General features: G+C 48.3%; 7 protein-coding genes across 7 annotated transcripts; 3 read left to right on the forward strand and 4 right to left on the reverse strand.

Moving 5' to 3' along the window:
• Window positions 1-3964: 3964 nt before the first annotated feature.
• FSST1_005703 (uncharacterized protein) lies at window positions 3965-5049 on the forward strand (the record flags this gene model as incomplete). Its single annotated transcript, XM_083232006.1, has 4 exons — window positions 3965-4039; window positions 4103-4277; window positions 4344-4579; window positions 4639-5049. The coding sequence occupies 4 exons, from the start codon at window positions 3965-3967 to the stop codon at window positions 5047-5049; spliced, it is 897 nt and encodes a 298-aa protein (XP_083089133.1).
• A 509-nt stretch (window positions 5050-5558) lies between these two features.
• On the reverse strand, window positions 5559-6705 carry FSST1_005704 (mitochondrial 54S ribosomal protein uL22m; the record flags this gene model as incomplete). The annotated part of the gene is made up of 3 exons (XM_083232007.1): window positions 5559-5698; window positions 5758-6582; window positions 6666-6705. 3 exons carry the CDS (start codon window positions 6703-6705, stop codon window positions 5559-5561), a joined length of 1005 nt encoding a protein of 334 aa, XP_083089134.1.
• A 349-nt stretch (window positions 6706-7054) lies between these two features.
• On the forward strand, window positions 7055-7551 carry FSST1_005705 (cytochrome c oxidase subunit VIIa; the record flags this gene model as incomplete). Its single annotated transcript, XM_083223786.1, has 4 exons — window positions 7055-7078; window positions 7183-7225; window positions 7369-7399; window positions 7464-7551. The coding sequence occupies 4 exons, from the start codon at window positions 7055-7057 to the stop codon at window positions 7549-7551; spliced, it is 186 nt and encodes a 61-aa protein (XP_083089135.1).
• A 1321-nt stretch (window positions 7552-8872) lies between these two features.
• On the forward strand, window positions 8873-9996 carry FSST1_005706 (uncharacterized protein; the record flags this gene model as incomplete). The annotated part of the gene is made up of 2 exons (XM_083232008.1): window positions 8873-8932; window positions 9277-9996. The coding sequence occupies 2 exons, from the start codon at window positions 8873-8875 to the stop codon at window positions 9994-9996; spliced, it is 780 nt and encodes a 259-aa protein (XP_083089136.1).
• A 1030-nt stretch (window positions 9997-11026) lies between these two features.
• On the reverse strand, window positions 11027-12430 carry FSST1_005707 (HAD-like domain-containing protein; the record flags this gene model as incomplete). The annotated part of the gene is made up of 2 exons (XM_083232009.1): window positions 11027-12008; window positions 12135-12430. The coding sequence occupies 2 exons, from the start codon at window positions 12428-12430 to the stop codon at window positions 11027-11029; spliced, it is 1278 nt and encodes a 425-aa protein (XP_083089137.1).
• Window positions 12431-16231: 3801 nt separating this feature from the next.
• On the reverse strand, window positions 16232-17050 carry FSST1_005708 (SDR family NAD(P)-dependent oxidoreductase; the record flags this gene model as incomplete). Its single annotated transcript, XM_083232010.1, has 1 exon — window positions 16232-17050. One exon carries the CDS (start codon window positions 17048-17050, stop codon window positions 16232-16234), a length of 819 nt encoding a protein of 272 aa, XP_083089138.1.
• Window positions 17051-18495: 1445 nt separating this feature from the next.
• On the reverse strand, window positions 18496-20079 carry FSST1_005709 (enolase C-terminal domain-like protein; the record flags this gene model as incomplete). The annotated part of the gene is made up of 4 exons (XM_083232011.1): window positions 18496-19586; window positions 19679-19827; window positions 19889-19922; window positions 20010-20079. 4 exons carry the CDS (start codon window positions 20077-20079, stop codon window positions 18496-18498), a joined length of 1344 nt encoding a protein of 447 aa, XP_083089139.1.
• Between the last annotated feature and the right edge of the window lie 129 nt (window positions 20080-20208).

Raw genomic sequence — 20208 nt, forward strand, 5'->3', positions numbered from 1 at the left:
GCACAAGCCGAGAGAGTCTAGACCGCGATTCGACTCAGTTTACTGCAACAAGGTCTTGGCAATTCAACGTCCGATCCTTTATTCCCGGCATATGGTTCAACAACTGGCTGAGTCGGGCTGCCAGCTGACAAAATCCCCGACTCGATGAATCAAGAGTAATTAATGTCTTTTTTTCTTTCTTTTTCGGACAACAGCCAGGTATGCATGTGATCGAAACCATCTATGAAGACTTGTCGACCTTGAAAGCATGGGGAATTGTCTCGTGTTCCTCAAAGTATGATGGAAACCTAGTACCCATGCTGAAAGTATCACAGCCATTTGTTTTAGACCTAATATTGTTCCCGGCTCTAAACACCTCGCAGGTGTGCCAGGCCACTCAAGCAGTCTGACAAGTGGAAGATGGAAATATTAGTGGATGTGCAGAATACAAATTAAGAGGGTTCATTGTCGTCGTAGCACCTATTGCCCAAATCCTTCTACCGTTGAGAGGTCTAGAGGTGGCAATGGCTCTTCTGGCATCCAAGTCAGAGCGTCACTTCATGTATTATTACGAACAACTAATTTGAATCAGTTGATTATCAAGTATCTCGGGTGCATGGACCCGAAGACCACTGGCGCTACATACTTACCTGCCACGCAGGTTGAATTTGCGTTCTGACGTATTGTGCTGTACCTGTTGGTTAGAATGGAAGTTGACAGACACAGGCAGGCTGTGGAGGGTAGGGAGTTAGAATGACGACAATGACTTTTGGACCCTGGCTGGTCACGCAACCATTCAGCGGTTCTATATGGGTTTCAAAGCCCAATACTGACTTCATCCTTCACTCTGTATGACTCTACATGAATTTGGAAAGCTGATACTGGCTTCGCCTCCACTACTTAGCTTAGAGTCACCGAATAGCTTAGTGTTATAGTAGATAGTTAAAGTTCATGTAGCAGCCTTCTTCTGATGAATACAAAACCACTGCTCAACAAATAGCTACCACTACTTCTTCCTTCAATAGGACCACGTCACCTATCAAAGGCGGATTGTTTAAATGAAGACTCAGTACGGAGTTATGAGGGTTCAATTATTTAACCGCAAATGAATCGTCTTCATCCCATCTGAATGAATTGCAACGCACAACATAGCCGTGCCCTTCAGGACTTCATCTGTTTCGATCCCCATGCAGACATCACTCATCGTGATAAGCCCCAGTCCCATTGCAAGTCAGAACTCAGTACTCGGACAGTTTCAAATCGAGAGCGTCACTTATTTGAAAGAAGAGAGAAATCGACTTTCATCACGGGTTGTTCGAGTTATCGTTATCAAATTGGCGGCATACAAGATGGCCTAGAGCGCACTGTTTACAGCCGTCAGAACCAATAGTTAGTAGTCGCAATCCAGATGAATGGAGTGTAAAGGCCGATGAAGCGGCGGCTGAAAAAGGCGCCAGCAAACAAAGAAATATGTCAACCGCCAAGGTACTAGGCACAACATACCTAACTATGAGGCCTCTTGTCGATCATCCGGAAGTCAACACTACACGCTTCGCCAGCATTAATTGATGTGTCTATGTGATGTTTTGATTGGATTGCGCTTTGAAAGCATCATTGGCTTTTTGGGCTATCTTTCCGGCTCCTCGGTAGTGTTGGGTTTCGGAACAGGGTGATCAGGCAGTTCAGTTACTTAGACTAATACTGGGCCTAGCCTACATGAGCTAATGAGTCAATATGTCTATTATTCTTATGAGGTGGTATCAAAGCAGTAGTGACACGAGAAGCAACCATTTTCTGGACCAAGGGGAAGAGAATAGAACCAATCATCTGAGGCACTGAGGAATACGAGCTGATGCTGCCAACCGACTTGCCTAGGTTGATCCACAAGATCATTGCGACACCCTGATTTTATATTCTATCAATGGATGTCTCAAAGCTGAGTCCGTGAAACGTCTTGGGCACAGGCGTGCCTAATTGATTGTAGTCACGTATCGTCCAGTCTATACTTTGCATTAATGCAGTAGTTAGTGTCTGCTAGCTTCAGAGTACTGTAGTCTGTATTGACAAAGGATTGAGGTTTTCACGTTCCATGATGGTTGGCGTTCGTCCCCTCACACATTGACCCATTTTCCCAAGGCCTACGGATAACTAGCTCGTTGGCTGATGCACACATTCAAGCCAGACTCGCGAGAAGGGTGGGCTTGCTGGGATGCAGCCTGCACATCCTAATAAAAGTCGCCAAGGCTCGGTGTGCAAAAGTTGCATAAAATAGCGCTCGCTCTGAAGAGATGGGCGCATTTCTTTGACGGCAGTTGTTTTGTAGTTCTGTCTGTTGAACTGGGTGCATTTTTGGTCCATGTGTTCGTCTCAAATGTGTTAGAGGACAACCATGGTCAGTATTTGACAACAGCGGTGTATCAGGACACATAGAGGTTTAGGATAGATTAGACCAAGACTTTGGCCAGTCTATTCTCTACTAAAGTACTAACCTTTGGTAAGACGTAGGTAGGGACTTTGTGATTTAAAAAAGGGAAGAAAAAATAAGGAACAAAGAGAAAAGAGCATACAGTCAACATGACCGTTTGGTGGAAAAGATCTAGAAAGGATCATCTTTTAATGGTGTCTGCAGGTACACACAAGTCTTGCCAGATGAAACAAGTGAGGGGACGGTTATTGGACCCGCAGTAAACAGCCCGTGGACGCTAGTACCTGGCGCCAGGAGCTTCTCCAGTAAATCCTTACCACTTGACGCTATTCAAGCCCTGAATGGGTGGTGATTGGCCCCCTTTTTTGGGGTCGGGTTGGCCTACGTTGATGGCGGCGGGTGCTGACAGTTTCGCGACGTTGGATCGGGCCTGGTTTTATGGATTTGTTGCTACAGAGGAACCAAAAGCCAAGCCAGACAGGGGCACGCAAATAAGGCATTTTGAACAAAGAACGAGAAGAAGGAATCAGACAAGCAAGCATCTCACCTCATCTTGCCCAATAGAAACAAAGTCTGTCCCTAAAAAGGGTGTGATATTGTACCCATCAAGCTGGGTCGCCCTTGTCCATCATAAATAAGTAATCGTATCAGATTCATGCCTACCTACCTAGTAGGTAGCTGTTAGATGTTCATAAGACGAGCTTCCTCTTTGCATTATCCTGCATTCTTTCTAACATCAGTGCAATTTGACCAGGTCCCCCAGTTTGTTTTCCATTCCTCCCTCACAGTTCTACGCCGGGGTATCTCACTCACTTGATCTCATCTCATCTCATCTCATTTCATTTCATTTCTCCCTTGGCTGTTTCTCTGTGCTCAACCTAACCCACCTTTTTCTCTCTTTTCCACTATTCTATCGCGTTCTCAGACGGCTTCTCTTCTTCTCTCGACATCGACATCTCTCACGACGGACGACCTCACTGCACCGGGCTCTTTTCACTCTTTCAAGTGCTCCGCGTCATTGCCTCTCCATCCAGTCATTCCTTTGGGTCAATTCCTTCTCCATCATCTTCTTTCCCTATATCTTTTTGCTTTCTTTTTATTCCCGTTCGGGCTTGGCAGACGACAATAACCCTCATTCGCTTCCTCACTCATTCGTATTCTTGACGAAGGCTTGCATCCGCTGCTGCATTGAGTACCACGTTGAACCAAGTCACTCACCTCTGTTACATGGCATTACACTGCATAGTACACTTGGTTGTCCGACTCTCGTCTTTCCTTCCTGCTTGAGGGTTTCTTTCGCGACATTACTGGGCGCACAACCTACCTCACCCAGGTCAACCTGAGGCATTTATCGATATCCTCATCAACTTGGACAAGGTCTAGCCACTCTCCTTGCGACCGCGGCTGCCAACGATTCACGCACTCGACTACCTGTTGGCTCGACTCACCCTCTACTTCTGTTCCAACGGTCAACCGGAGCCTATCACCAAGTTCGGATCTGGCAACTTATCATTCACTCAAGGTAACGGGATTAGTTCTCGTTACATAAACAATTTCGAAATGCACTTTTCTTTCTCAACTGTTTTGGCGCTGGGCGCCCTCCACACTTTTGGTGTCTACGCTCAGGACTGTATTGTAAGTGACTAGCGCTCAATCGTCCACGCAATCCATTTCCAAGCAGGTCCTGATAATCTCTAGAACACCTGCATCGAGAATGTCAAACCCACTGTTGGCTGCGCAGATCCTGCTGATGCCAGTTGCGTTTGCGTTTCCAATGACTTTGTCAAAGGCGTTGCCGAATGCGCAAGAGCACCTGAATGCGCGGCTGCAGACGATGCCATCACAAATGGCATAAGCAACGGATTTTGTGTCGGTACGTCTTTCTCGCCAAGAGCTGCGCACTCCTTGTTACTCCATGGTCAAGGCTAACTCCCCCAAGGCCAACAGGTGCCTGCTTTCCCAGGCGCTGCTACGACCCCAGTTGAGAGTGTAGCGACGTCTGAAGCAGTGGCAGCAACATCCGAAGCCCCTGCTGCACCTGAAACCACTGCCGCTGAAACGACTCCTGCAGCGCTCCCGGAATCCTCAGAGTCATCCGTAACATCGGAGGCTGCGGCTACTACAGAAGCTCCTGAGACTACTCCCACTGATTCTGTTGAATCAGCCGAATCTAGTGTAAGAACCGACAAACATTCCTTTGACTCTGTATATCTATTTATTAATACACCTAACAGGTTACCGAGGAAGCTTCAGCTTCTTCCACTGATACCAACAACTCATCTGCAACCACTGAAGCAGCCGGTGCTGCCGCCACATCTGATTCGGCGGAAGATGAACAGGAGGACGAAACTGCTGGAGGTGGAATGTCTGGTGGTGCCAAAGCTGGTGTCGGTATTGGTGTCACCATTGGTGTCCTTGCTCTCCTTGGTGCTGCCGGTTTCTTCTTCTGGAAGAAACGTCAAAACCAGCAGGACCTTCCACGCAGAAACATGGACGATATGTCACCACCTATGGCTTCTAGGGATCGCAGTTATCCTGCGCCTGATCAAGGATCAATCGGCGAGAAGCACGGGTATGATCTTGAACTCATGTCCCATCGGTATGAGGATATGCTTCCCCGGGAGGAACCACGACACATGGTTTAAGGTCACTTTGGAGAAAGCCTGGCGTTTTAAAATAGGGGCACAAGCAGAACCAATACAGTGCAAACATCATTCTCATTCGCATCATTGCTTGCTGAGCAAGGCCTCTTTATGATTCAGGACTGGTTGCCCAGCTCACGAGTGGTCATCAAGCGTGGCGGTCCACAGCGAAAAGAAAAACACTGACAGGTTCTGCGAGTTACGACGAGTGGAAATGAAATTTATATCAAACCAGGCTTTGATCTGGGCGGCGTTAAGAGGTTCCTCGACGGACAAGATACCATAAAATGATATTGGGGGGAGGGGGGGGGGCAATAGTTGAAAAAAGCCAAGTCAGTGAGGGAACTTAGCATATTTTAGCATCTACATTAACTTTCATCAAGTGTACATCCTATTCATTGTACATATCTTACAAGTCCCTATGGGATATTACGCTGTGGTCTTCTACTGCGTTTGAATCCCGCTTTTTTTCATGGTTCCAACGATGCAGATTGCATCAGCCAACATCTTGTTTACCACGAATAGTATGGTCTTTGTCCATATACAGGTCGGTTGGGCAGATGTACCCATGGTCCCTTCTTGTTCTTCTTGGCCACGCGCTCATCGTACTCTCGTATTCTTGACTTTTCTTCCTTGAGTAAGACAGTTAGGCCTAAAGAAATTAGTCAGTCTCTAAAACCAAGCATAGATATAACAGCCATAAAAACCTACTTGTGCTGGGGTGTCTGATGATGCCCATGCGTCCTCGGCCCTTGTAATCAATCCTCTTTCCCCGCCAGGGACCCCTTCCAACCCACGATTGAGCGATATACATGCGTGTAGGGTCCTCAATCTCGAGCCATTTCCCATCGATAGTCTGGATTTTTTTCGGGGTTTTTAAGATCTCGTCATTGAACTTTCCAAGTCCCATACCACGTTGAGCAACAGCCAGATCGCGAGCCTCTTCAAGGTAGTATCCGATCTCAGCTGCCATCTTCTTCTTGGACCACTTCATCTGCAGGATAGCATCATCGACGGGCTTGCCAGCGATCTGGCGGGCCAACATGACAAGCTTCTTGACACTTGTTGGCATGAACTCGCTCTTGTGCAAGAGTTGTCGCTCTGTCATTTGAATACGCTCGTCTTTGGTCAAGCGACCGTTACGACGGACCAGTTGAATAACCTTCTTTCGCTGCCAACGGACTCGGCTTCGAGGGTCAGGGTCCACTACCATAGCCATGTTCTCCTTTGTCTTTTGCTCGACTTCGGGGGTGCCAGGAGCGGCGGCTTCCGGACTCGCGGTCTCGATTTCTTCTTGGAAAATGTTGTCCTCTACGCCACTGTACATGCTCTTTTGAAGATATTCCTCGCGGCTCTTTGGGTTGTCGAGCTGGGATGTAGGATCCAGGGAAGCCACCGTCTCGGCATTCTTATTTCGGGGCTTGCCCCATCCCTTGAAAAGATTGGAGGCCCATTTGTGTCGTCGCTGAACTGTAGGTCCGATGGTTGCAGAGAGAACGGGAATTGGTGTGCTGGATACTGGATGCACAGTCCTTGCTGTAGAGCGAAGCTCTTGGTCAGTTTATACGGGATTCAACGCCAATTGAGCGGCAGACAGGGTGAGAAGAATATCGCCGTACCTGACACTGCCAGCCTCTGGGCAGCTAATCGGAGACTCATGGTTGCAGACGTCGTCGGGCTCTGCAAACCAACCAATCTCTTCAGAGTCGCTCTCACAAGATGTCTTGCAGCTGAAGGTCGTTTCAATGGGCGAGATTCTTTTCCGTATCGTATTTTACCGCTGTTCAGCCGTGGCTATCACTAGCACCACCCACTGTAGCAGGGTCGGAACAGCCCAGCTGCTGCTATGGTAGCGCACGTGACTCGAGCGCTCTAGCGCGATTAACATCAGCCCATCTCGGGAATCAACTTGGAACTGCTTGACCACATTGAAATCCCAAGCACCTCTGCCACCCTCGAACGCTCCGCCTCTTCGCCCGAACAGCTTTGCACAAATAAATCAGTCATAATGGCCGTCCGACCCATCACCGGTGTACGTCTCCCCGACCCAATGGCTTGGCCTTCGCTTCACTCGGGCCAGAGGAGCCTCAAATAAACCCGGTACCAGAGCTTTTCGTGGACTGACAATTGTGCTAGATGCTCCGACGAAACCTCGTCCTGGATCTCAGCATCGCTCTCGGTACGTCGACCTCTACTACAAACGATTCGAACTGCATCAATTGGAATTTGTCAACGTGAAGGGAAGGACTATCGCGAGAGCTGACAATTCGCATGATGTGGTTGGTTGGAGAGCATCAAACTGACTGACTGGTAACATCGCAGGCTCCGGCTTCGTCATGGCCAACTTCTTCTGGTAAGGGATATCGCCGAAATAATGACACGATAGCGAGACTAGAAGACTCACCATTCCGACACAGGTACGGCTTCCACATGCCCCGAACCAACGCCCGCGACAACTACTACATCAAGCTCGAGGAGGAGCGAGCTGCTCAGAAGAACGAGTAAAGCAAAGATATGCCGAGCCGAAGTCGCATGGCCTAAAGCAAGGGTATAGGGGAAGGTGGAAAGTGCACATAGAGGCCACTAGCCAATGTTTCGTTTGTCGTGTAGCTGGGTAAAAAGCAAAATACCACCACGGCTTCAACCACATCAATCGCTGGGTAATCTGTCCTGTAGGCAAGGGCAACCGAGTCTATGTGCTTTGATCATTCCTGAGATGCTTTTAGAATGAAATGTGATAAAATGCGACTAGTGTTCAGTTGGCGACCCTACGAGCTGCGAGCATGAGCCACAATGGTACGATCTCAGTACTCAGTACTAGTTGTGAAGTTATGGATGAGATTTCACAGAGCGACTCGATGAATGTTTTTTGGTTGTAAGCAGCAATTATTATACAAATCCATGGTCCGATAGAGATATATGCCTGTTCTGCCCATTCCAGCAATGCCGTCATCAAGTTGTTGCAGCCTCGCATGTAATTCAATGAACCAACATCAAGGCATATAAACTACCTACCCCGTAGTGTTTTATCACTACGCTGATATCGCTTGACGCGCGTACGTTTACTGACATGAATGGCCCGCGTGAGGTGTGCAAGCAATAAGTTTTATGTGTGAATAAAAACTATCTGTTCGAGATGGAGCTCCCCCATGTTGCAAAAAAAAAACAATCGCGGATGATGCTAGCCCATATTGTGACGGCAACACTTTTCGAAAGAGGGAAAACAAAGAAATAAGAATCAAATTAATTGCTGTCTTTTTATCTTGCGGTGTCTGGTGAGTGCCAGCTTGAGGACCAGTGGTAGTGCTGAGGAGGCGCCTTATTTTTGCCGTCTTTTACATCATTACTCTTCTGCCCCTCTATAGGATATTCTTTACCCTCCCACGCTGTTGTCTCGACCATGAATGAACCCTTCTTGTCTTGACATCTACACAAACGGATTAATCGTCAAAACCTTTCACCATCCGCCATCAAGGCTGCGGTATATATACAGTGCAATATTGCGTGCAAATAGAGAACTCACTTTCGGAATAGCCGTTCAACGGCAAAGCACTGCACGGGGCTATCCCATTTGACAGGCTCTTTGATCTCGCATTTATACTGCAGCATCTCAAGGAGCTCACAGCCTTTCAGGTCAACATTCTTGGCTCCCTGATCTAGCTTGCGCTTGCGACCGCTGAGATTGGTTTGGATACGGTCAGGAAGCTCCGAAGCGTGGAAAACTTGACACGGGTAGCCCATCTCCAAGGGCAATCGTGATCGCAACTAGAAAGTGTTACTAGATACCGTGATTTATCCGGAAGGTGATTTTCCTCTCGTTTTAACGATGGAGGCGGCGACTGGGAGTCGATTGTTGGGAGAGATTGAGGAGATGAGTTTAGAAGAGGTGAGTTCAATATCTCGGAAATGAGGCTTTTGCCGCTTTTGATCATTGCCTATCCCACATTATCACCTCATTATCGGCCAAGCTTGAGGATTATCATGACTATGGACCAAGCAAGAAATACTACTTGAATACTGTCTCCCTCGGTTTTACTCATATTTACGAGTTTTTCTCGGTCATTTCTGCTTAAAATTCTCTGACTTGGAGGACACTTCTCCACCACCAAGTACACACGCATGAGCCCTTGTTTAGATTTTCCAAGCTGCAAAATGACTCTCTTATTCCGTTACATTTATATATATACATATATATGATTGTACCAATACGATGCTAAGCTGCAAGTACAGATGCTTCGAGGTTTACGTTCATCGCTCACGTCGGATCCGAACGTACTCGGCCTCAGGACTCAGTTTCAACAACCTCAAATTCAACCAAGAAAACTCACACATATATCGCCGCTTGATGAAATAGCAGCGGCTCATTTTCATACGACAAAAACTGCGAGTATTGGAATATCTGGACGTCAACTCCCGCTTCTTTATAAAGTCGTATCGAATCTCGTCAGCCCACCTCATCTCTATACTATTCTCATCATCGACATAGAAGGTCGCTTCGATGCCACCCGGTTGCATTGTTCGCCATCTCATATGCGACACGTTTACGTTCAAAGGCCCGCTCGAAACGATCCAGAACATACACGTACCCTCGTAGCCGAAGCAGAAGGGATCCTTCTTTACGGCGACGTAGCTCGCGCAAGCGCTGGGCGTGAGTGGTGGGGGACTATCGTCGTAGGCGGTTTGGGATCTGGTGATATCTCGGCGAACTGGAAAGGATGGCTACGGGTCGATCGCGAGGGCGTGCGTGGCTTTGCATTAGGTATCAGTGCAGATGAGGCTCTAGATCAGAAGGAGCAGAGACAGGATGTTGTGGACATGGCTGGGTGGGCAGTCACCTCGCAGTGGGGAGGATATACGTTCAAAGACGGTGGTGAAGACGTTTCTGAGGAGGATACGAGAAAAGGGGACGGTGTTGACAATATAGAACGAGTCGATGTCAACCGGGAATGAATCAATAAGATCTTATGTGACCGAATATATCATTCTGTAACGATATAGGCCTACTCCAGACTGGTTCATAGGACTCGTACATGACCCACAAACTTCAAAGCTGGTAGGAGCGTCATAGCGGACGCCATGGGCAAGTCGATCGTGTAGGGAGAGACTAATGAAGGGGCATGTGGACTGTTATGCGTTTTGCGACACAAACTTGCCCCGTCGTCACCGTGAGCCTCGCTCGTAACCCCCAGTATTTGGTGTTGATCCACGGTCAAATAGAGTACCAAGGTGGATTCGTTAGAAAACAACGGTCCGTCTGCACGAACACTTAAGAAGGCCTAGTTGCGATGTCAGCCGGACCACTTTCTGAGCAGGATTTTGAATCACAATTGAGCCTCGCCAACCTCTATCTTGAGTACTCATCTTTCAAGATAGAGACTGGACTACAAAAAAAAAGTCTGGTGAGGTTAGGACGGATAATCTGCTTGTTCTCGATGTTCGGCATGGCAGTTAAGTGGATCGGCAATTAACACATATCAACTAGTCGTGCGAGTGAATCAACATACAAACTGACTTGTTCTTGGTGCTCATTGATGACGATATACCCGATCAACACAATTAAACCCAACTTTTTCTTATCGACCTTGTTGTTTTTAAATCACGGCATAGGAGTGACGTATAATGAATGTTGCAAGAGTCTTTGATTTTTCTATCTTTATGCTATTCTATAGGGTTGATGTGATGCTCATCAGGGTATAGGTGGGTGGTGCATCAAGGGTGGTGGGTAAGAAACTAGCTAGATAAAATGAAAAACCCGGGATCTAGAGTTCGTCCATCTACCTAGACGATGGATGCTCTATCAAATCTTCAGGATCTGTATCCGTAATGTGCTCGTGGCACCTGCAAAGAGCCGTGATGCAGATGCGGTGTAAAGAAAAGTTCGTTTCGCGTGGCTTTGCTATAATAAAGGAAATTCCGTAACTCCATGAAAAAAGATGGTATCCCAAAGTAGAGTATATGAACAGATGGGAGGTAAGTCGGATTAGATGGTTATACCATCCATATCAACAGCGATCTCGGTGATACCGGAGTCAGGAATGAGGGCATGCTTGACCATTTGGCCCTTGGCAGCCTTCTTGTCCATTTCGCGCTTAATACCATGGTTGACAGCATCGAGGACGTTTTCGACAGTAACACGAGGCTTGTGGGCAGGTTCAGTGCCGTCCTGGTATACACCGGTCTTGACAAGAATGCTGTACCAATCATTGTCGGCGACCTTGTTGACAGCATTGGTACCACGGATGTCACTCTCAGGGGTGTCGCCAACGAAGTAGACAGTGTCAGGAGGAGCGACGAGACCATGCTCAGTCTGGCGCCACTGACCCATCAAACGGGAAGCAAACTCGAAAGTAGAGACCTGGGGCTTGCCGAATGCATGGGTATGTAGAACACCATTCCCGCCAGTAAGGTCCTCAAAGGTAACCTCGAACATACGGCGAAGGGCGCCCATGCCGAGACGAACATGTTCATGGGCAGCAGACCAGACAACGTCATTGTGGGAGAAGTAGAAAGGAGGACCCTCGTCGTTAGTCTCGCTGCGGGTGCCGAGACGACCGCCCTTTGACATGGCGACATCGAGCATGATCTGGATGTCGCCGGCCCAGTCGCGAGAGTCGGCGAAGACAAAGACAGCGTCAATTACAACGTCGGTGAAGTCTCGTTCACGTGAGTTGCGGTGCTCCTCAGGAGTAAGCTTGCGAAAAGGAGTTGTGGCAGCGTTGTGCTTGATGATATCGCCAGGAGTTACAACATCTTTGAAGCCATAGCCCTCAGCAACGTGTCGACACTTCTCACCCTCGCCACCGACGACAAGAACGGTGCCATACTTCTCAGCCATCTCCCTCATGGGGGTGTGACCGCAGATAAATTGACCAGGCTTAATGTCACATTGGAGCTGACCAGAGAGATCATTGCATCGCTCCTCTTCTGTCTTACCACCACCGTTGGTAAGGAAGATATGAGGCCTATTATGTGGTGCATTAGTATTATGGTCCAAGCTAAAGTCACGATGCCCTTTATTATGTGGACCTCCCCAGAAAAAGTCCGGGGATGGTGGATCGCGACTGCATATGGTACATGGTTCGACTTACACTTGAATGCCATATTCATTGTCACCATTGAGAACCTTCATGGCCTGAAGGGCCTCAGGAATGGCTCGTCCGCCGCGGACAAGGACACCGTCAATGTCAAAAGCAAAGACAAAGGAGTCAGCCACAGGCTGGGAAACAGCAGGGGAGAGAGGAGAGGCGGGAGATCCAAGACTGGCAATGCTGTCACTGGAGCTGGAGCTTCCAAGCTCAGGAGAGCTAGGTACAGAGTCGGGGGTGGTGACCTCGCCCTGGTCAGGGAGAATGTCCTTGAAGAACTCGGTCTGTTGTGAAGACATGGTGGTGGTGATTCGTATTGTGTAGGAACAAAAGCAGTCCTGTTCAGGCGCACGCGTATCGATTTAGACACGTGGAGTTGAGAAGGTTTTGAGTGGGATCGAACAAAGTGTCTGTCTGAAGTAGCCGGATGATGACTGGGGAGTGTTGAGCTATTTGTGTAAATGATGATGGTGGATATGGAATCTGGGGAATGATGGAGAATGATGATTTCTACCGTCAAGAACGGTGGGAGAAATGGAGCTTTATAGATTTAGATATCAAGCGGAGAGCAACAGGAAGGTACGTAAGATGCCTCAGAAAGCAAACATCAAGCAAGACGCCATCTTGGCCATAGCCTGTGATCGATATCGAATCGACGACAACAGGCATCCATGGCAAGCAAGGTATGGGCATGGCATTCTCGGTAGACGCCCGTCGATACGTAGGTCGGGGTCCAATAACCGAGTCATTTCACATCTATCGAAACTATAGCGTAGCAAGCCCAAGGATGATTCCCCTATACCCACACTAAGGGTTCCACAGCTTGGTGATGGTGATGTGAGGTGAGGTTAGTTTAGGTTTTGGCCATAGTGCAACAGAAAAAAACTTTACAGTATGAGGTAAGGGATGTTGATGACGGCGTGCTTCCTTCCATCTTCTAGTTCTGGTCGACAAAGGTACCTGTCAGAGCCGGGTGGGTGGGTGGGTACTGTATACATGCAATTCCCTGCTGCAATGCTCAAGACCCGGTGTATTGACTACACTAGCTTCTGGCAACCTGCTGTTCCCCTCGCGGCTGGGGCGGGCCATCACGATTTTGCTGTGCGCTGGGTTCTTGACGCCGTCGCCGCACTAGAGACAACCTGACAACCCCATCCTCAACCTCACCTCGCACAGATTGGACGTCATGACCAAATAGAGAAATACGAAACATGCCTGTTCAGACCCTTGTTATCATTTGCCAACCAACAGGTCGTAAATAACGCAACTGGAGATGGGAACGTATCTGCCTGCCACATTATATCTCTTGTCTGTCAGACAGACGCAAGCAGGTGGAACGTGCTGTGATCGCCAATTGATTGTCGTCTTCTAATCGGGTTATCAGGGCTTCTTGAATCGTATTAGACACAAGAAAAAACGGTGTAGAACTGTGGCGTTTTCGAACGGCAACGATATGCTCTACATTCTACCGTACCTGTACATACTGGGTACTAGAGGAATTTCAATTGTGGTGTGGACCCTGAGGCTCCTTGGGTACGCACCACCAATCAGGGACTCTGCATCGGCCATTTACAGCCAGTGAAAGCAGCATCTCTTTGTAAGTCCCCTAAGGACAAGTTAACGACTTCCAGGGGCTCAGGGGCTCATGCACTCAGCTCTCGGCGTCAGAATTAATGCAAGACCGACGCCATCAAGCACGAGATCCTGAGAGAAACCGGATTCAACACCCAATGTATCAAAGAGTATCCACCGTCAAGCACAACATCCATGACGCCAATACGGTCACCGTCAGAGAAAGAGGCATTGTTGACGGTAGTAATGCATGCAAGTAGCTTCCTGCCGCCTCCACTATCTCCCGCGGAATCAAGACTCGGTTCGTTATTCTATGCCAATCTGGTACCCGTTTCGTATATTTCGGCGTACAGTTTCGGTCCGTTGTTCAAGTGACGTCAAACTGGCTCCGCCCAGGGTCCGCCAAAACCCCACCAGTCCGACCCGAAGCCCTATCAGCCATGCGGAACGGCCCCATCGGTGGGCTTGGGTCATCCACTGCAGTCTTTGACGGGCACTTTCGGCTGGCACTATCAATAAAACATTATTCATACCAGAAAAGAGTTACATTACACAACAATCGGCGATTGTTTATGTGATCTTAACATTGGCAAGAAACAAGATATAATGAACCCGCAATAAATATACTCATAGTCATCATGATGGAGGACGAAAAAGAGCAGGGAAAATATGGTTGTACAACGTGGCTGCTGTAACACAAATTATCCAGCTCAACGAGATCTGTCCCTGAAAGCATGTGAAACGCGGTCAAAAGATAGCCGTTATCAGCTTGATCGGGATTAGATCTGCATGCGATAGTCAGCCTGGTACAAGAACACAGGGTCCTTCTGTGTGTGCACACCAGAAAGAAAGACCAGAAAGACGTTCGTCTATGAACGGTCAGTCAGTGGGCTGCTTGCATGTCACTGGCCGGCCTGCCACTTCAGTCCAACCGAGCTTGGCTTGGCTTGGCTCAGCTCAGCATTTGGTGCCTCTGCCTGTCGTGTCGACGTTGTCTTGATACGGTAGTCATTATCGTCATCGTCACCGTACCGTTTTCCCGTCTTGCCTTACATGAGAGTATATACCATCGATAAGCTAAGCTTGCACATTGTTCGATTCTCTTGAAATGCCTTGTTATCTATCTGCTCGTCTATTCACGTCCTAGATAAACGTAACCATCTGGGCCATATTTCTCTTGGCAGCAGCGGCCTCCTGAGTTGACCTTCAGAGTTTTTGCTAATACTAGGATCATGGTTCAGTACGCTTGGCCTTAACGTTGTCTTTCGCGGGGTACGCGCGCGATTAACATCACTGTTCCTCGCAGAATCCCTGTAGTCGATGGAGCGCAGGAGTCGGACGAAAACAAACATGAGGGGGAAACACTGGGGAAAGCAATAAAGGATGATTTCTGGCTGTTTTCATGAACCCGTGTATCGCGTTACGGTGGGCTGAAGGGTCTGGACGGCAGGGGTTCTTGTACAGAAGTAAAGGGAACTTTATTTTCGGTGGTTGTTTTGACTTTGGCAGTCCGTGATGTCACTCACTACCACTCATCCTGCAGAGAATTTCTAGAAACCAATGCCTTCGGCAAATAGAGTTCAGACTTTTCAGGAGAACAATATTTCGCCTTTGTTCCAGGGGATCGATTGGTACCTACCTAGGTAGATAACGATAACCAGTGTCTACCTATAGCGAGGGGATGTCTTGGCCAAAGTATATTGTCAGACAGCCTCGGTCGACTCCCGCACAAGATCCTAGTCACCTCCTGCTTATCATTTCCTCGTTACGTTTGAATGTTCTGTCACCGTCCGAGACCCTTATGAATCAAACGGGATAATTCTTGTTTTCTTTGGCTTGTAATGGAGGGTAAACACAACGGCACGGTAGCCTCAAAAGAGACAGGGGTGGAATGGGTGTGACAGAGCCAGATATTGTGCAGAGATTTACGGTTGTATACTGTAGTTTGTAAGACGCAGTACATACTCTTTGAGCTCCGATTTGTCTTGATGAAAAAAAGCCGCGTTATGCGGATTGCTCATCATCTTCCTACAAACCAACAAACAGGCCTCCAGTCGCTCGCTTTCTTTCCCCCTCAATCTTGCCTAACAGCACAGTCATTGGCATTCCTGGATTGGGCATCGATCTACGCTAATTGCATGAGAACGAAGACTGAAGCAGCCGGCCAACGCCGTCGAAGCCCGGCGCCGCGACCCCGGACCTGATAGCGCCGCCCCGGGTCTCCGATTACCTGGATGATCCGTCGCAGAAATGGCCATGTACCAAGGTGAGAGTGGTTTTGATGTCCAATACATTCGTGATAAAGCACCGCCATGCTCCACGAGTCAGAATCTTTGCGGCTCGGACAGATAATCACCCACATAACTAGAATTGACTCATCTCCACAAACAGGGAACAACATCGGTGGCAGTTATTCGTTTCCATAATTCTCCAGGTTTTAGTTTTGCTTCGATATCCATAGCGCTTCGCCTCCACATACCCACATCTCCATATCTCCATTTCTCCCCACGAGCTTAATCTTCTCTCCTTCACTGAAGATTGACGAACAGACCACCGTCGACGAGAAGCTGCGCACCCGTCACATATCCGCTCAGCTCTGGACACGCCAGAAAGACGGCCGGGCCAGCCATATCTGATGGGGAACCAGTACGTCCCAGAGGGATACGGCCTTCCATATAAGTCCTCTTTGCATCATCAGCTAGGTCTGCGTCGTTGAGCTGCGTACGAATCGTGCCTGGGAGAAGCGCATTGCACCGAATGCCGTGTTGTCCCAGGGCGCACGCTGTGCTCTGCATCAAGCTCAATACGCCTGCCTTGGTGGGTGTATAGTGTGTCTGTTGGCCACCGCCGACAAGGGCTGAAATGGAAGAGACGCCGATGATGCTTCCTCCCTTGGGCTCTTGGTGAAGAGCCATCTGCCGTGCAGCAGCCTGGGTCACGTAAAAGGCACCATCCAGATTCGTTCGCACCGTTGAGTGAAGCAAATCCGGCTCGAGCGTAAGGAAATCAGCAAATGTGCAGATGCCGGCATTAGACACGCAAACGTCAAGTCGCTTCTTGGGGGAGTGTTCGACGGCCTTCTTAACCAATTCTGTTGCTGTCGCTGGGTCACGAACGTCGCCCGCTTGGTGATCGAGGTGCCCGGCAGTGGGTGATGCTTTTCGGATTTCGTCAGCCTCGGCGATGAGTGACTCGAGGTGAGCCTGGTCTTTTTCAAGGCCCAGGTGGTTCACCACGACATTAGCGCCTTGCCGCAGAAACTCGAGGCAGATAGCACGGCCAATGCCTGTTGTTCCGCCGGTAATGATGGCAGTCTTATTGGCGAGAAGACCTGCTGGCATCAACATAGTTACGAACGTAAATGCGCAACTGACTGTAAGTGCTTGTTTCAATTTGCTGTTCCAATATGGCAAACCCCGAGGAGACTGGTTAAAACGATGCCAAGAATGAGGTGTCGTTGCACAAAAGGAAAGGCCTTCGCAGAGAGTCTCGTATTAAGATTATTACTGAGACTTTGAGGCGGGTTTCTTTGTAAAAATGATTCAAGGTGAAGATTCGAAGAACTGTGAGACGCCCATTTCTATGTCTTTCCCCTCATTTCCGGTAAATGGCTCTTAGTGAACCCGAACTGACCCTCCTCTTGGAGGTGAGCATCCATCACGACCCGCGCAAATGGTGGGACAAGGCAGGAAAAAAGAGGAACGTGCCTCTTCTAGACCTTGTTGTGACGCTGATGACAGAAAAAGCCTCGGTGCACCAACCTGCGAGATATTTTGGGGCAAATTAAATTTACAATGTTGATGTTATCTCGGTGTGCTTTGACGCGAGACACCGGCGGGGAAATGTGAATTACTAAGGTTAGTACTAACAAGAGTGAGTTTTGGCCGAAACCTTTTTAAGACGAAAACTGGAGTGATAATGTGGATCTTGGCAGACTCCGGTCTGATGGTAATTCCTTTCATAAATCAACGTAGAGTCGGAACAGGAATACCAGATAAACACGCCAAATGATCGTGAACCTCGAGTATTGTATCTCAGATCTAGCAAATCTCGATAAACCTCCCCGCAAAACAAACTCGGTCAGTTCCCACAAAAGCCTAAACTCTGGACCCGGAAGCTCAAGCCAACTGCTCTTTACTGGGGTTGTGCATTGGATCGTGAGAATGAACTTGCCACTGACGTTCTTAACTGCCACCGTCTTTCATAAAGCGGCGTAGTAGACGGTCACCGTTTGACCCCAGAAAAAGGGTCTCACGATGCATGCATTCAACGTCGCGTCCGTTTGCTCACGAGACTCACTGAACGTTGTGGGTCGCATTATCAAGATTGTATTTTCGTCTTTGTATTATTAAGTACTCAATTCTCAGGTTGCACTGTCTTTCAATAACATCAATAATTCACATACCATATTTGGTATATTTTCAACTCCATATCTATATCGAATAGAGATCGGCTGTGTCGATACACCTCTATTTCTTGGAGGAGCTCCTCAACTCTGGCTGTTGATAAATGATTTTCTTTTTAGGGGGTACAATTGCAACCAGACACTCTGACAACTCTGTGTAAGTGAATCTGAATATGTCTTAATTCAATCATAAGTTTTTTCAAGTACCTGGTTCTATCTTTTCACGATGTCAATCGACACCACTGAATGCACGAAAAGTCTTTCTTGACTGAGTATGTACTAGGTATGTAGATTACAAAACGTAGCCATAAAATCAAAACCCTAACTAAACCTAAAACTAGAACACTGCAACGTCCATGATAGCACTTATTACAGAGCAGTCGATTTTTAAGAACTCGTCGAGGTTGTGAGACTTTCTACCTTGGCCGCAAGGGAGTCAATAGTGCCGTTGGGCTTCTCAGATTGTTCATTTGACTTGATTTCCTTATCAGTTTGGGGATTTTGAGGTATCTCGGGAACCTTGAATAGATAGTCACTGGGGATAAGCTTAGCCCGAGCGGCAGGGTTAATGGTCAACCCGAATCCAGGCTTATCCAGGTCGGTAGTTGTGAGATACCCCTTAGTAGGAATAGGCTCATCGATGAAGAGGTCTCCGAATACGGGTAAAACACTCTTGCCGTCGGGGGAGTTGGCCAAATACTCTTGGAAAGGAGTGTTGGGCTGGGAGATTTGAAAGTGGTAGCTGTAAGGACCACTGGCGTGAGGAACAACCGGCACATCGTACGCAGCAGCCAATGCAGCGACCTTGAGAAGCTCAGTCAAACCACCGAGCCACATGACGTCGGGCTGAATAATATCGAGATTCCGGCCCTCAACAAGCTTGCGAAAGCCATATCGAGAGTACTCGTGCTCACCAGTGGTGAACTTGACAGTGGGGTGGGCACGCTTGATGAGCGCAAATCCGTCAGTATCATCGGGCGACAAGCACTCCTCCCACCAATTGATGTTTAGGTCGAGACAAGCCTTGACGAGCTCGATTGTGTAGCTGACGTTCAAACTCATATAGCAATCGACCATGATGGGGAAATCGGGACCAACAGCCTCACGATGCTTTCGCAGAAACTCAACATTCTTACGGAGACCCTCGTGGCCATCATCAGGGCAAAAAGGTAGAGGGACCTTGCCTCCCCAAAATCCCATTGCCTTGGCAGCTGTGGGCTCAGGGCCTGTGCAGTAAAAATCGAGGCGCTCCTTGGTAGCGCCACCGATGAGACGGTAGACAGGCTCGTTGCGAACCTTTCCTAGAAGATCCCAGAGGGCGAGGTCGATGACCGAAATTACGGCGATGGGGAGTCCCTTGCGGCCGTAGAACATGGAGGCTCGGTACATCTGCTCGAAGAGGAGGTTGGTGTTGCGAGGGTCTGCGCCGATGAGGAAGCGCTCGAAGTGCTGGTGAACAAGCCAGCAAGCGGGAGGTCCTATCAATCTGTCAGTAAACCATTTCTAGCCGTTCTTGAGGCTCCCAATTCGCAAGCCTATCATCCGAATCTCTTTAAGTAATCGAACTTACCTCCAAAGCCAGTGGCGAAGCCTACTGTTCCATCTGTAGCCTCAATCTCGACCAGAAATGAGCCCAAAACGTTGATGCCCCAGCTGGTTCTTGACTTTTTGTACTGTTCCCATTTTGAAGCAGGTGTTGAAATATCGCTATCGATGAGCCTAGAGTTTGATTGTGAGCGATGGTTCCGAGACGGGATGATATGGGATTGTGCCAGCATACCAGTGACCACCCTTGACGTTATGATAATCACCGCCTATACACCAAGAATTATTAGCACAAATTGGTAGTTGTGGGCGTTTTTGCATTTTGATTCACGGAGACGTAAATCAGCACGACATACCTGATCCAACACCGCCGATTATGAAGGACCTAATGGCCTTGATCTTGGGGAAGTCCTTGACAGATGACATTTTAGAGGCAGAGAGTCAATTGAACCATGCAGGAGCCGATGAAGTGAAGTTTCTGAGCTTAACAATTCGCCAAAAGCGAAATTATTTATAATGAGAGGTTTGAAAGGAAGAAGAAGAATTGTCGCGAGC

This window comes from Fusarium sambucinum, chromosome I, assembly GCF_050947815.1.
Source record: "Fusarium sambucinum isolate potato_lamoka chromosome I, whole genome shotgun sequence".
Classification (NCBI taxonomy): domain Eukaryota; kingdom Fungi; phylum Ascomycota; class Sordariomycetes; order Hypocreales; family Nectriaceae; genus Fusarium; species Fusarium sambucinum.